Here is a 15545-nt window from a genome sequence, read left to right on the forward strand (position 1 = left end):
GTATCTGCTTGTGGACTCCGAACCCCACCCACACCGAGATACCCCTCGACACGATCCTGCTGCCCCGCCCTTTCAGACCTTGATACAAAGGACAATTCCACCATGTCACGACAACGCGTGAAGAACGTGGATTACGATGACGACGACTATGATGACGGATATGGCTCTCCCGACCCGGAAGAGCAAGAGATCCTCGAGCAATGTACGGCGGAAGTGCTTGCCCAGTTACTTTCCGGCGAACCCTCTGTGACGGCGACTCGGGATGAAGTTCAAGAGGCGCTGTGGCATTACTATAACGATGTGGAGAAGTCGGTTAATTACTTGCGAGGTGGGTTGGATGGGCGCTGTTGGCGAATGGCTGAACGTGGTGAGAGGAGGCTGACTCGGGTTACCGTGCTTCAGGGAAAAAAGCGAAAGAGATTAAGAAGAAGCAGAGCGCTGCTCCTCCGGTAGCGGCTAAGGGGAAAGGTAAGCTCTTTGCTATACAGTGTTTGTTTTTCTCTGTCTCTGCTTGTGGTTGGGCTCGGATTATCCGCACAATTGCGACTCGATGTTAAGACTGTAGTGAGTATATCATTCCTTCCTTGGACGTTGTGAATAGTGGAACTGACGCCACCTTGGAATTTTGAGTGTTCAATGTTCTAACAGGTCTCTCAGTGCCGGCGTACCCTTTACCTCCTACCGCGTCGTCAGCATCCTCCCATTTCTCGGCCAAGGACTTCTTTCGTGATTCGCCATGGCTTAACGTTCCTGCGCATCGCAAAGCGGAGATCCTCATCGAACCTTTGTATCCTCGACTGGGCTTGCTTGGAGGCGCGCCAGAGAGTAGTGGAAAAGTGTCAAAGTTGGCAGCCTTGGCTGCTGCGCGGAAGAAGAAAGAGACCGACAAAGCCGCATCGGGTGCACCGACAACTCCTGGCGTGGCTGGTACACCCGAGAAAACACCGGTCGAGTCTAAACTAGCTTCTCTGTCCTTACGGGAAAGGCTTGCAGGTAATGGCAAGCCGCAGAAACCGTCCGAGAGTGGGCAATTGCCTCGGACGCTGGGGAGACGGACACCTCCCGAGAGTCCTCTAGCTCAGAAGAAGCTATCGCCGGAGCCTCTCAGGTCAAAAAGTCCAGAGACGATTGCGGTTGAACCTGCCGCGAAGAAACTATCCGTCGGCGAAGAGGAAAAGGAGGAGCCCAAAGTCAATATTCGGGCACCACCGTCTACATTTGCCAGCACCATCGTTGGAGCCAATACGCGGCCCCAAATTACCGAGCCCAGCCACTTGTATTCAAGCACAGTTGATCTCATGCAGATCTACGGACAAGATCTTACTGAACCCTTTGACTTTGCAGGTCCCAGCCCGGATGACGTGGTTCTCAATGCTCAGAGTTCAGCTAAAGGTTTGGCTATTCGGAGAAAGATATAAATTGTTCCCTAATAGATAGGCAGGCTTCAAGTCGAAACCACCTGCGTCAAAGTCAGCAGGCGACAAGAAGAACCAGGGCGACCTGGCTGGTGGCATAAACAACCTTAGTGTCCAGGAGAAGGTGGCTGTCAAGAGCAAGAATTTGGATGTCTTGTCTGAGTACAATAAAACTCAACGGAAGAGGGCAATGAACTTTGCAGTTATCGGTCAGTACTCATCCCCCACACCATGGTGGACGCCGCTGACAATTTGGTCAGGTCATGTTGATGCAGGAAAAAGCACACTTATGGGACGCTTACTGGCGGATTTGAAAGCTGTTGACCAACGGACCTTGGAGAAGTACCAGCGGGAGGCTGAGAAGATCGGTAAAGGATCTTTTGCCCTTGCATGGGTACTTGATCAGGGTACGGAGGAGAGAGCTCGGGGTGTCACAATTGACATTGCGACGAACAAGTTCGAGACGGAGAATACTGTCTTCACGATCGTGGACGCTCCAGGCCACAGAGATTTTGTTCCGAACATGATTGCAGGGGCCAGCCAGGCAGACTTTGCTGTGCTCGTTATCGACTCTGGCACCGGGAATTTCGAGTCAGGGCTGAGGGGCCAAACCAAGGAGCATGCCTTGTTGGCGCGGAGTATGGGTGTGCAAAGAATCATTGTTGCTGTGAACAAGATGGACGCGGTGGAATGGAGCCGAGATCGGTTTGAAGAGATTGAACAACAGATCTCGTCATTTTTGACCACTGCTGGGTTTCAGGCGAAGAATATCGCCTTCGTTCCCTGCTCGGGCATTAGGGGAGACAATGTCACTCGACGCACCGATGATCCGAATGCCTCATGGTACACTGGCCGTACCCTGGTCGAAGAGCTGGAGGCAACCGAGCCTTACAGCTATGCGTTGGACAAGCCATTGCGCATGACGATCAGCGATGTTTTCCGTGGCAGCGTGCAGAATCCTCTTTCGATCTCTGGTCGGATCGATACCGGTAGCTTGCAAATGGGCGACCAAATCCTGACAATGCCTAGCGGGGAGACGGCTACCATTCGAAGTCTGGAAGTAGACGGCGAGCCGAGCGACTGGGCCGTGGCTGGTCAGAACGTGGTTCTCAATCTGGCGAATATCGATCCTATTCACCTTCGGTCTGGCGATGTTATTTGCCGTGCATCAGCACCCATCGCGAATATCACCTCGTTCACTGCGAAGGTGCTAGCGTTCGATCATCTGATGCCTAGCATGGTAGATATTCACCGAGGACGTCTCCACGTTCCCGGACGAATCAGCCGCTTGATCGCGACGCTCGATAAGGGATCTGGCTCGGTAATCAAGAAGAAGCCCAAGATTGTTGCTCCTGGTAGTGTGGCACGCATTGTGGTTGAGATGGACCAGGCAGTGCCTCTGGAAGCACCTACGAGGATTGTTCTACGATCGGGAGGCGACACGGTGGCCGCTGGCTTGCTTGAATGATACCGAGTACATTGATAGAGTTAGTCCGAAGTATATAGATATCACGAAAATATTATGACCGGGATTGCATATTCTCTTGTAAATTGCTTCGCTTCTTTGTATGTTTTCCAAATTGCCCCTAAGTATAGGGCTTATTCCATAGAGATCAAGACATACGATGCAATTCCCTGAATGGTAGTTATCGAATCTGATAGCTTGACTCTCTAGGGGATAGTTACAGAGTTACTCTGTAGGGCTACGAATATAAGCCTGGAAGGCTAAGATATTGACCAGCTGTTMACTTGGCATCCAACTACGCAGCATCCGTAGAGTGTGATTATATGGTTCAGCCCGAGATTTGGGTGCACCGTCTGAKTTTGACTCAATAATAGGTATTGTCAATGCCGTAACCATTGGATATTGTCCACGTATCCAAGAAACTGCCAATTGAGAGAAGCAAAAGTGTCCTCTTCTAGCAATTTCGATCGACAGCTCCACATTTCCCTGGCCACTGAGCCCTGACTTCCCTTTTGGGAATCGCGTGGATGAACGCCTCGGAATTTCGCCGGCAGAACTCGGGCGGTGAATGACCCTGCTGACTCAGTCTTCAGCCCAGGAGGCCTGCAGCAGCCAATCGCAGGGCGAGAAGTAACCTTAAATGCAACACCCGTGAAAAGGCCAGCATGGCCGCTGCGTTCTCTTTGCCGCCGCCAACCCATACAAGAAGAACAAAGCTGGCCGTAGCTTCCTGGACATTCTTCTTCCTCTTCTTTCTTCAACTCATTCCTTCGACAACCCCGGTCGCCTCTCGCTTGTTTCTCTTTTTCTCCTAACCCTTGACTGTCTTGTCATTCTTCCTTTACATTGTAAGGAAGTGTGTTTACTAGGACTTCGGGATTTTGGAGCGTGTTTTGGGAGATAGACACGTATTCTCAACCGCACCGGATTGAGACATCCTGACAGCCTGTACATTTCTCTATCAGGCCTATTGTAAAGGAGCTCCTTTTTACATCACATATTCATCATGTCGCGGCTATCGAGTCGCAATGGCGCGGCCAAGCCGTTCACTGCTTGGACCACTGTCTTCTACCTCCTCCTTGTCTTCATTGCGCCTCTGGCCTTTTTCGGAACAGCACACGCTGAGGAAGACTCAGTACAGGACAACTATGGCACTGGTACGTCTCGAATATTCTTTTCCTGAAGACTTGAAAATTCTTTTACTAATATGGTGCTGCCAATAGTCATCGGTATCGATCTCGGAACAACATACTCTTGCGTCGGTGTGATGCAGAACGGAAAGGTTGAAATTATCGCCAACGACCAAGGAAACCGTATCACTCCTTCCTATGTCGCCTTCACTGATGAAGAGCGCCTGGTTGGTGACGCCGCCAAGAACCAATACGCCGCGAACCCTACCCGGACCATCTTTGACATCAAGTGAGTTTGACCGTCGGGTTTCCGATAGCTGAAGAGTTTGTGCTAACCTCTGCCAGGCGTCTGATTGGACGCAAGTTCGATGACAAGGATGTCCAGAAGGACGCCAAGAACTTCCCCTTCAAGATTGTCAACAAGGATGGCAAGCCTGTCGTCAAGGTCGAAGTCAACAAGTCCCCCAAGATCTTCACCCCCGAGGAGGTTTCCGCCATGGTTCTTGGAAAGATGAAGGAGATCGCTGAGGGCTACCTCGGAAAGAAGGTTACCCACGCCGTTGTCACCGTTCCCGCCTACTTCAACGACGCCCAGAGACAGGCTACCAAGGACGCTGGTACCATTGCCGGCCTGAACGTTCTCCGTGTTGTCAACGAGCCCACCGCCGCCGCTATCGCCTACGGTCTGGACAAGACTGGTGATGAGCGTATGGTCATCGTGTACGATCTTGGTGGTGGTACTTTCGATGTCTCCCTTCTGTCCATCGACAACGGCGTCTTCGAGGTCTTGGCTACTGCCGGTGACACCCACCTTGGTGGTGAGGACTTTGACCACCGCGTCATGGACTACTTCGTCAAGCAATACAACAAGAAGAACAACGTTGACGTCTCCAAGGATCTTAAGGCCATGGGTAAGCTGAAGCGCGAAGTCGAGAAGGCCAAGCGTACTCTGTCTTCCCAGATGTCCACTCGCATTGAAATCGAATCCTTCCACAACGGCGAGGACTTCTCGGAGACTCTCACTCGCGCCAAGTTTGAGGAACTCAACATGGATCTGTTCAAGAAGACCCTGAAGCCCGTCGAGCAGGTGCTCAAGGACGCCAAGGTCAAGAAGTCCGATGTCAACGACATTGTTCTGGTCGGTGGTTCCACTCGTATTCCCAAGGTCCAGGCTCTCCTCGAGGAGTTCTTTGGTGGCAAGAAGGCCTCCAAGGGTATCAACCCCGATGAGGCTGTCGCTTTCGGTGCTGCCGTTCAGKGTGGTGTCCTCTCTGGTGAGGAAGGTACCGGCGATGTCGTTCTCATGGACGTCAACCCTCTTACCCTGGGCATTGAGACCACCGGTGGTGTCATGACCAAGCTCATTCCCCGCAACACTGTCATCCCTACCCGCAAGTCTCAGATCTTCTCGACCGCCGCTGACAACCAGCCCACCGTCCTGATCCAAGTTTGTAAGTATTTGCCATTGTGCTTGATTGAAGATATGGCGATATACTGACTGATGTCTCAGATGAGGGAGAACGTTCTCTGACCAAGGACAACAATCTTCTCGGCAAGTTCGAGCTGACTGGTATCCCTCCCGCCCCTCGTGGCGTGCCTCAGATTGAGGTCTCCTTCGACCTGGATGCCAACGGTATCCTGAAGGTTAGCGCCAGCGACAAGGGTACTGGCAAGGCCGAGTCCATCACCATTACCAACGACAAGGGCCGTCTGTCCCAGGAGGAGATCGACCGCATGGTCGCCGAGGCCGAGGAATTCGCCGAGGAGGACAAGGCTATMAAGGCCAAGATTGAGGCTCGTAACTCGCTGGAGAACTATGCCTTCAGCCTGAAGAACCAGGTCAACGACGAGAACGGTCTTGGTGGCCAGATCGATGAGGATGACAAGCAGACTATTTTGGATGCCGTCAAGGAGGTTACCGACTGGCTGGAGGACAACGCTGCCACTGCCACCACCGAAGACTTTGAGGAGCAGAAGGAGCAACTGTCCAACGTCGCCTACCCCATCACCAGCAAGCTGTATGGCTCTGCACCGGCGGATGAGGAGGAGGAGCCCAGCGGCCATGACGAACTGTAAAATTACTTTAGAGGGATTTACGGAGTTTTGATTTGTTAATTGATTCATTATGGATTTTCCTTTGGGAATAAGCCAGAGTCGCCTCGATGTATGTTAAGAGGCAAAATAAATGATACCTCATTGATATGTACTTTCTTTTTGCCTTTTGCCTAGACTATTCACGTACTATACAAAGCGGTTGCTCAATCGAGCCCAATCAATCCTGTCCTCGCTTATGTAGAATACGCCGACAGCGGATGGATATCCAGACAGCTCAAGCGCTGCTGTTCAGGATGTAATCCCGGACCACCTCGACAACGACCTGGTGATCGTGCTCCTGCTTCAACCCACTGACAACAATGACTCCCACCACACCATCGACGCTCCTGACCCGAACCGGGAACGCACCGCCGTGGATGGCATAGTCATCCGCAGCACCACCACTCGAGCTGTTGAGCGCGTACTTCTTCACAAACGCCTCCTCCACCTCAGACGCACTGAGCCCCGTGCTCGTCAGCATCTTATTCCGCATCAACCAGCTGGACACACCGAACCGCAGCACGGTATTCCGCTTCCGCCTCACCCACACCTCATTGTCGGCGACGGTGCCCGGTTCAGTTGCGCACTGGAAGATAACGTGGGGCTCGGAGCCGCCGGTTAGACAGATTGAGATGAGGGCCGGTTTGCGCTGGTCGGCGGGGAGGGAGAGGATGCGGTCGCGGAGGGCGAGGCCGAGCGACCAGGCGGTTGTGGATGTGAAGGAGGGGAAGATCACTGCCGAGGAGGATTCCTGGGCGGCGAGCTCGCGGACCTGGTGTTCTTCTTGTTAGTGCGTGTTCGTGCAGCATTGATGGCTGAGGGTTGATAGTTGCTGGGTCTGGGGCTGGCGTACGTCTGTGCTGGTTGGGCCGAGTGGTCTGTCCATTTTGAAGGGTCTAAGTGCGTTTTTAGGAGGAAGGGTGGGAAATGAGAGGAGAGAAGAGAAGATGAAGAAATGAAGGGTATATATGCGGATGATTCGGTGAGTCTATGGAGTTTCTACCTAATTTCGATTGTCACATATGGAAGGGATCTGAAAGTAGGGAAGGTCCTCCCTCCCGCGGCGGGGTCATGACGTCGGCCGAAGGAGATAGGTTGGCCGATACTGAGAGTCGACATCTTCTCTTGAGAATTGAGGATATTATCTGATGAAGAGTACATGGAGATTTCTGTTGGAATTTTCAGTATACGGAGGTTAGCAAGTGCTTTAGAGTATGCTTGTAGAACCCACCAATGTCTGTCCAGCATGCATGGACAGCGCGGCTTCCCCTCATCTGCAGGTGCTTGATCATCCTGTGGTAACAGGAACTCCACTTGCACGACACTTCAGATCACTTTGATAGCAGATATAGAAGATACGGAATACCTGATCGGATGCGCCGACAACTCACCAAAAGAGCATGTGATGAGTGCATATCTCGCAAGGTGAAGTGTAGCGGCTCCTTGCCTTGCGATACTTGCCTGAAGACGTCCAAGGAAGCGGACTGCACGTACCTCAAGCCCCCGGGAAGGAGGGGACCAAAAGCCCGACGATATACCAACAAAGGCAGGTCCGCCAGTGATGGATCGATCGGCGATGCTCGTACGGAGGAAGCTGCTGCAAGCACCCAGTCGGTCGAGAATCGTCCGGTAAACCGTGCTGACGTTCAGGCTGATGCTGAGGGGGATGACGCCCTGTCTGCATCAGGCTGGAGAAATGAGACATGCATTCCCAATACGGTACTGGTCTATATCGTCCGCCTGTACCAGACTTTCTCGTATAGTGTTTGGCCGGTGGTCCGCGCAGATGCGCTTTGCCAACAGGTGGAGAACGGCACCTGCGATGCACAGACACTTTGTTTAGTGCTGGCGCTGTGTGCCGCGACGATGGCACAGTTGCAGCTTTCTCCCATCGCTGGCGAAAATGAGCAGACGGTAGACAGTGCCCTGCTCAAATTGGAGTGTATGCGACTTCGGGAGGGGAGTGACTACAGGGAGAATCTTGACATCAGGGGTGTGCTTGTTTCATTCTTTCTGCATGTGTATCATGCAAAGATTAACCAGCGGAAGTCGGCTATGCTGTTTATACAGGAGGCCATCGCGAGCGCGAGATTGTTACGGTTGGACACGAACGAACAGAATTGTGTCGTTACGGATGGCGTTGTTGCAAACGAGGAGATTGTGTTTCTTTTGCTGTGGGTGTCTGAGAGGTAGGTCTGTAAGCATAATGAGAACTCCGCTGGTACTGATGCAGCGCAGAGGATATGCCATGCACCTTGGTGTGAGGCCTTCATACAGTGATCCAGTTCAGGTTCCGGATGCAGCACAACTGGCAATGAACCCTCATGCGCGGGGGTTACTCGAGCTTTTCAGTCTTTTTGTCACATTCGACAAGGTCCAGGCACGACGATGCCGCAGTGGCAGTTTGGCTCAAGCTTTATCTGCAGCTACTCTAGCTGAAACAGAAGCAGCACTGTCGCTACTAGCCTTCAACTCAGACGACCAGGCATCCACACGGCTGGCGGACTGTTACATCACGAGAGAATGGATGAGAACTATTGTCTGGCAGGAAGCACTATCTCGGCATCTGTTATCCTCGATCTCTACCACCGAGGCGATGACCTTTCGATTCCCAGTAGTTGTTGGTCGTGATCTGTTAATGTCCCTGCAAGGACTGTCTGCGACAGACTTGCTGCCTTTGGGGCGGGACCAGGTGAGTCTCATGCAGACTACTGCAAGAAATGTTGTCGAGTGAGAGAATGACGTTAGTATAGCTATTGAAGTGTTTTGAGGTTGCCAACTCTCTGGCAGACACCATCATCTATACTCCCCCAAGCTCATTTTCGAACGCCCTTCAGATCGGGCCCCAAGACTTTCTACACGCTTTGTACCAAAAGATTCTGCCATTTCTGGAGCATGATCCGATGCTGAAATCAATTCTTCGTGCGAAAACAGCCGAGGCTTTGGTGATGGCCCCTGCTCGTTTGAGTGTCGGGCTTGTTGCGAGGCTAGATGTGGAAGAGGAGATTATGTCAGAGCAAGCTGACCACGTTCATTGATCGAAGTATCAATCTTATCCAGCAGCCAAAGATGAGAACGAAAGACAAAGATCACTCTGCAATCTGGAGGACGATTCGTCCTGAAATATCACCTTTCTCCATTTCCTCGTACACTTGAGGCAGATCCTTGAATGGCCGGACTCGGATTTCTGGTTTGACCATTCCCCGACGGACCAACTCAACCGCTTCCATACATTCTTTGAGTGAACCAACCAGATTGCCGGTGATCCTGAGCCCTTTGATGACAATGGTGCAGATGGGGGTCTCCAGCACGGGACGCCCTGGGGGAATGCCGACGCAGCTCAGTGTGCCTCCGACGCGCAGCATGTCGCATGCATGGGCAAAAGCTTTTGCATTGCCGGCAGTCACAACTACAGCGTGTGCCCCCAGTCCAGTGATTTCGTGAACACGCTGCACAGGGTTGTTAGATTTGAAGTCGATGAACTCGACAGCACCAAGTCCGAGAACGAAGTCTCGTTTATCTCCAGTGTCGACTCCGATAACCAGTGCACCATGGGCTTTTGCGTATTGAACTGATACAGTATCAGCTGGCCGTCTTGTGGTTTGACGAGGGAACAACCTTACCCGCGAGGTGTCCGAGGCCGCCTCCAGCACCCACTACAACGAACCAGTTTCCCGCTCTGACGTTGGCATTGAGAACGGCCTAACAGGTTAGAAGACCACGGAACCGATGGGGGCTTGCAAACCTTGTAAGCCGTCACCCCAGCGCATAAGACCGGGCCAATGACTTTCGGATCAATGTCGTCCGGCAGGATTGTCAGATAGTCTGCGTCGAGGGCAATGTACATTTGGAAGCTGCCATCCTCGTGGTGCAGATGGTTGGTGCTCTTGATGCAATACTGTTCTGTCCCGGCGAGGCAGAACTCGCATCGTCTGCAGATACGGCTGGCGAAACGAATGCCCACCAGACCTCCAACTTTCAAGTCAGGTCCGCAACCAGGACCCAGTGCCACAATCCGACCGACTCCTTCGTGTCCACCAACGTGAGGACGCTTGATGTTCGTGATGGGATTTCCGTCGGCACCAGCTGCAGTTCCATTCTTGGTGTGGAGATCTGCATGCTTAGGAGAATTGACTCTACTTGAGACTGGTGAACTCACCACTCTGACAAACACCGGTGTAGAGGACCTTTGCGAGCACCTCGTTTTGACCCGGGACTGGGACAGGATACTGATCGTTGAATTCCACCTTGCCTCCAAGTTCCGAGACAAGAGCTACAGTCTGAATCTGTGGGATTTGCATCGTTAAGGGCGTAGATACGAAATTTTGGAGCAAGCTGAAATTCAGTCTTTCACTCTGGATACACTCGTCTGGGTCATGAGATTAAATAGAACATGTAGCAGGACATCATGTATGAGAATTATAGCAATCATGCATCACTTTGTTGGCATTGTTGTACGCTATATTTCTCCAATTGGCTATTTGTCCTGCATTAAAGAGACTCGACTTGTACAGAAAGCCAGTGCCTTCATTGCATTCGCGATTTGTGTAACCTCGAGACTGGAGAATTGTAATTCTCCGAGTGATGGCAAATATGAGGTCTTCAGAATTCACCTGTGCGAGGCGCTGTCATGTGCTGAGAATAGGGTGTCCGCTATCTACTTCGTCCTCCGTACAACTTCTCGTTTCCTGGGATTTCTCTGTTCCCCGCATTAAAACAGGCTAATTATACTGGCTAAACTGCGCTAACTGGTAACATCATTAGAAGGATCTCGATGTCTCACTTCTCACCCCAGAGTTCGGCTCCGCCTGCTGCACTCCACACGCCGTGTCTCTATGGAGTCAGTCAATTCCAGATATCAATTCTCCTCAAGCCAACGTGGGCATTTCTCCGAGGCATTTCTCCGAGCATATGACGCATCACCGTTTTATTGCATGATTCTGCATCGACCAATGATGATCGTTCATTCATCCCCTCTTCCTGGCTGAGTGCTGAAGAGATCGAGAGATCAAGATGCTATGCCGCTGCTGAAGATCACCCGCTTATCGACAAAACAACTCGCTGATCTGAAGAAGCCGTTCATGCCTCTTTCCGACTCTCTGTATGCTGCTAAACTCCTTCCCTCGACAAATTCCGGTACCGTTAACTTCTCGATCAAAATGACGATGGCATCTAGCTTTTCATTTGCCTCTATTTTAATGCAGGAATACGATTGATGGAAATTCCCAGAGTGGCTAGCCTTTGCATAGTTACGGTTCTGGGCGAGTCCGTACAGGGGACAACTCCGGCGGGATGAAGCTCCCTCCGCATTTTCGATACTCTACCTCGCTGAGACTCTTTCGTCTAATCATGATTCGATTGGAGAGTGACGAAGTGAGCATCGCAATGGTCAACTATAAAACCGGGGTTGCGGCAGTCTACAGGAACACTTCTGACAGCTCAAGCCGTCAACTACGCAAGCTCCTGACTGACAATGAGATTACTTCGCCTTCTCACCCTCGCGCCTTTGGCCCTGGCTGCGAGTGTCCCTCGGGCCACCATTCCTACCTACAATGCGGTGACTGTCTTCAGTCCCCCGGCTGACTACAACGTCCCGCGCGTCCTGTACGCGCGCAACCTGGAGCTGCCCAACGGGGACCTCCTAAGCATCTGGGAGAACTACTCCAAGGAGCCCCCACAAGTGTACTTCCCTGTCTATCGGTCCAGTGACCACGGACGGACCTGGAAGGAGCTCTCGCAGATCCACGACCAGGTGTATGGCTACGGATTGCGCTACCAGCCGTTTCTGTACAGACTCCCGGAACGCATTGGATCGTTCCCTGCGGGGACGATCCTGATGGCGGGCAGCGCCATTCCCACCGATCTATCGTCGACGCACATTGAGCTGTATGCGTCGCACGACTCTGGTGTGACGTGGAAGTTTGTGAGCCACATTGCTGCTGGCGGGAAGGCTGTTCCCGACAACGGGTTGACGCCAGTATGGGAGCCTTTCCTGATGGCTCAGTAAGTCTCCATCGGATAATAGTCATTCCAGTTCTAACCGTCTGTGACAGCAATGGCAAGTTGATCTGCTACTATTCCGACCAGAGAGCCAACACCACCCACGGCCAGAAGCTGGTCCACCAGGTTACAACGGACCTCAAGAACTGGGGTCCTGTCGTTGACGATGTGTATGTCTACCCATCACTGTGGCGGAACGAGACTGACCTATAACAGTGCCTACCCAACCTACACCGACCGTCCCGGCATGCCCGTGGTCGCCAAGCTCCCCAACGGCAAATACATCTACACCTACGAATACGGCTCCTTCTTCGGCACCAGCAGCTACTCCTTCCCCGTCTACTACCGCATCTCGGCGGACCCGGAGAACTTCCTGTCCGCTCCACACCAGCGCCTTGTCACGAACACGGGCCATGTCCCCACCTCGTCGCCCTACGTCGTCTGGAGCCCGTACGGCGGCGTCAACGGAACGATCATCGTGAGCTCATATTCGTCCAGCAGCGTGTTCATCAACCAGGCGCTGGGTGAGGGCCCGTGGAGGGAGATCCCTACGTCTGAGCCGAACTCTTATACCCGGTCGCTGCGGGTTCTCAACGAGGACCCGAAGATGCTCTTGATTAATGGCGCCGGTGTCTTGAATGGGCAGAGCAACAAGGTTACTGTGACCCTGCTGAACCTGGAGGAAGCACTGCGTTAGTACTCGGTGGAGTACTGAGCAGTGTAGGATTGACCAGAAGTGAGCAGATGATGGGATCAACGTGTCCATGTACAGTCAGATGAACTATAACTTATTCATCTCATGCAAGACGTATCTGCTTGCGATTGCAGCATATCTCAGTAACATTTAACTACATCTCTGTATAGAAGCTATTAAAAGGCATATATAACAGAGCTATCAGGCCAGATGGCTCCATATGCTACCATATAGCATGCTCTATGGAATCACCGTTATGACTTTTAGTACTGTTGTTAGTAGCTGCCTGGAATACTTCCTATAAGGACATTCGATTCTACTCTAAATTGCTGTCAATATATTACATCTGCATGTATATGGCAGCCCGTATGGGACCTCACTGCAGCTCGATCCTGCTGGATGCTCTGCATACTTTGATCCTGCAGGTACAGACTTACTGAATACATTTGAAGCTAATGCAATGGACGACGCTTGATGATCCTGTTAATTAGAGAGTATACTAGGCAGAAATAACCAATTGGTACAACACAGACAACATCTTGTACACCCACGCGTGATTCAATATATTGATAGCTTAGAACGCACGAACAAACGCACCAACTAATTACCTGACTCGGACTCGGAGTAATCAGTCTGATGCTGGCCTACAAACAAGCAGCTATTACATAACGCCAACCAAACCATATCTCCAACACATTTCCCTAGCCGCTTTCATCCCTGTCTTTCATCCCGGCACAATGACTCATTCGGTCCGTCCCTGCGCAACAACCCGGGAATCGGCTCTGGAATCACGCCGCACCCGAATAGAATGGCAGTATCGTTCTTTCGGATAGGGTTTACTTAGTTAAGGGTCTTGTCAGCCATTCAAACCGTCTGGAATCACCCTACGAACAAACCATCTGGCTTCATCCCGAGTCATTGAGATATCCTGCAGCACGATCAAAATGCCAACCAGTGTGTCGTTTAGTCCCGATAAAATGCCAGACCTCTCCGGGAAGGTCATTCTAGTAACTGGCGGTTAGACCAGCATGGCATTCCCTCAGCATTGGCGTTCCCCTAACATATCACAGGAACTGCCGGTCTGGGCGCCGCGACGGTGCTCCATCTGGCGAAACACTCACAGCCGCCCGCACACATCTACATCAGCGGACGGAACGCAAAGCGCGCCGACGAGCTTATCAAACAGGTAGCAGGCTCAAACTCTCCGACGCCTGTCTCGTTCCTCCCCTGCGACCTGGCCTCCCTCGCCTCCGTAAACGAAGCAGCCGAAACAATCCTCAGCCAGGAATCCCGGCTCGACATCCTCATGTGCAACGCAGGCGTCATGCCGCAGGCGCCCGCGCTGACAAAGGACGGCTACGAGGTGCAATTCGGCACCAACCACCTGGGCCACGCACTGCTAATCCAGAAGTGTCTGCCGCTGCTGCAGCGGACAGCGGAGGAGCACTCGGACGCGCGCATCGTCCTCCTCACCTCGCTGGCCTTCCATCTGCACCCCCGCGCCGGGATCGCCTTCTCCGACCTCAAGACCGTGCAAAATCTCCTCGCCTTTGGCGCTGGCCCCTGGATCCGCTACGGGCAGAGCAAGCTCGCTAATCTCCTGTATGCGCGTGAGCTGGCCCGTCGGTACCCCGCCATCACCTGCGTCTCGGTCCATCCCGGGGTGGTGAGCACGGAGATGGTCGAGAACCTGAGCTGGTGGAACCGCGCGTCAATCTATTTGACTAATATAGGTAAGGTGGTGAAGCCTGCGGAGGGTGCGTATACCCAGCTCTGGGCGGCGACGGCGCCGAAAGAGGAGTTGGTGAACGGGCAGTATTATGAGCCGGTGGGGGTGCCGGGGGAGCTTGATAGGGTTGCGCGTGATGATGCTTTGGCGGAGAGGCTGTGGGAGTGGACGGAGGAGGAGCTGGCAGAGTACATGACTAGATCGTCTGGGGTTCGTCAAGCTTCTTCTTAGCAGGATGGCCTCCTGCGTCAGGGTGCTTGGCCGTACAGTAGTTGATACATGGAAGAGGTGGTTTCAGGTGAGAAACGTCATGATTAATATGTATTTATATTTCATAGCCAGGGGAAGAGCCCTCAGTATGCTCTAAGTCCTTATATAAAATCACCACTTATGCTTTACGTATGTCAAAATGCTACAGATAAAACAGAGTATGTACTGTTGATCATTCTCTTTAATTGTGATGATTATTGCCGGCCGGATTCTATTGGCATCTACCCCGGTTCGTCTGAGCGTACCTTATCATTTGCGGGGTACAACAAAGATCATCAAGATTCATCCGTGTGTCGTCTCGAGGGCAAGAGACGCGTACGAACAAAGAACTGCGGTCTCAAAAGAATATATGATGACGACTCCATCTTTACAGCTGGAAGCATTGACCCGTCACGTCATCGCGACCATGATTTGCCCATCATCAACCAACCAATCGACTCAGTATCCAACACACTCACCAATCACTTTGGTCCTCACATTATCTAGAGCTACGGATAATTCTATATCGACATCACGAGTCAGTAGTAAGCATAGCCGAGCGGGTCGGGACTCGGCTCCAAACATGCTTGCTCACTCGCAACGCAATAGACAAAGGAATCAGCCGTCTGGGACTGGACGACCGGCACTAAACCGCGTGGCATCTGGAGTCAGTCACCTATCAGGATGTCGAAACGGCGGGATCATCCCCAAGCTTTCCTGTTCAGCGAGCTTCGTGTTGCGGGTGTGACACCGACACCGACACCTCAGA

At 52.3% G+C, this 15545-nt stretch overlaps 7 protein-coding genes across 7 annotated transcripts; 5 read left to right on the top strand and 2 right to left on the bottom strand.

The window, feature by feature from the left end:
- Positions 1 to 102: 102 nt before the first annotated feature.
- Asppvi_001186 (putative translation elongation factor EF-1 subunit) lies at positions 103 to 2883 on the top strand (the record flags this gene model as incomplete). The annotated part of the gene is made up of 5 exons (XM_043297487.1): positions 103 to 328; positions 403 to 468; positions 649 to 1392; positions 1442 to 1624; positions 1676 to 2883. 5 exons carry the CDS (start codon positions 103 to 105, stop codon positions 2881 to 2883), a joined length of 2427 nt encoding a protein of 808 aa, XP_043153422.1.
- Positions 2884 to 3886: 1003 nt separating this feature from the next.
- bipA (Hsp70 family ATPase KAR2) lies at positions 3887 to 6086 on the top strand (the record flags this gene model as incomplete). The annotated part of the gene is made up of 4 exons (XM_043297488.1): positions 3887 to 4037; positions 4104 to 4299; positions 4356 to 5461; positions 5521 to 6086. 4 exons carry the CDS (start codon positions 3887 to 3889, stop codon positions 6084 to 6086), a joined length of 2019 nt encoding a protein of 672 aa, XP_043153423.1.
- Positions 6087 to 6339: 253 nt separating this feature from the next.
- Asppvi_001188 (DUF967 domain protein) lies at positions 6340 to 6990 on the bottom strand (the record flags this gene model as incomplete). The annotated part of the gene is made up of 2 exons (XM_043297489.1): positions 6340 to 6876; positions 6958 to 6990. The coding sequence occupies 2 exons, from the start codon at positions 6988 to 6990 to the stop codon at positions 6340 to 6342; spliced, it is 570 nt and encodes a 189-aa protein (XP_043153424.1).
- Positions 6991 to 7478: 488 nt separating this feature from the next.
- Asppvi_001189 (putative C6 transcription factor) lies at positions 7479 to 9142 on the top strand (the record flags this gene model as incomplete). The annotated part of the gene is made up of 3 exons (XM_043297490.1): positions 7479 to 8293; positions 8343 to 8796; positions 8876 to 9142. The coding sequence occupies 3 exons, from the start codon at positions 7479 to 7481 to the stop codon at positions 9140 to 9142; spliced, it is 1536 nt and encodes a 511-aa protein (XP_043153425.1).
- A 51-nt stretch (positions 9143 to 9193) lies between these two features.
- Positions 9194 to 10405, bottom strand: Asppvi_001190 (zinc-dependent alcohol dehydrogenase; the record flags this gene model as incomplete). The annotated part of the gene is made up of 4 exons (XM_043297491.1): positions 9194 to 9675; positions 9728 to 9806; positions 9850 to 10217; positions 10264 to 10405. 4 exons carry the CDS (start codon positions 10403 to 10405, stop codon positions 9194 to 9196), a joined length of 1071 nt encoding a protein of 356 aa, XP_043153426.1.
- A 1172-nt stretch (positions 10406 to 11577) lies between these two features.
- Asppvi_001191 (sialidase family protein) lies at positions 11578 to 12801 on the top strand (the record flags this gene model as incomplete). Its single annotated transcript, XM_043297492.1, has 3 exons — positions 11578 to 12107; positions 12158 to 12274; positions 12321 to 12801. 3 exons carry the CDS (start codon positions 11578 to 11580, stop codon positions 12799 to 12801), a joined length of 1128 nt encoding a protein of 375 aa, XP_043153427.1.
- A 941-nt stretch (positions 12802 to 13742) lies between these two features.
- Positions 13743 to 14758, top strand: Asppvi_001192 (oxidoreductase, short-chain dehydrogenase/reductase family; the record flags this gene model as incomplete). Its single annotated transcript, XM_043297493.1, has 2 exons — positions 13743 to 13815; positions 13869 to 14758. 2 exons carry the CDS (start codon positions 13743 to 13745, stop codon positions 14756 to 14758), a joined length of 963 nt encoding a protein of 320 aa, XP_043153428.1.
- Positions 14759 to 15545: the final 787 nt, after the last annotated feature.

This window comes from Aspergillus pseudoviridinutans (assembly GCF_018340605.1).
Source record: "Aspergillus pseudoviridinutans IFM 55266 DNA, scaffold_1, whole genome shotgun sequence".
Lineage (NCBI taxonomy): Eukaryota > Fungi > Ascomycota > Eurotiomycetes > Eurotiales > Aspergillaceae > Aspergillus > Aspergillus pseudoviridinutans.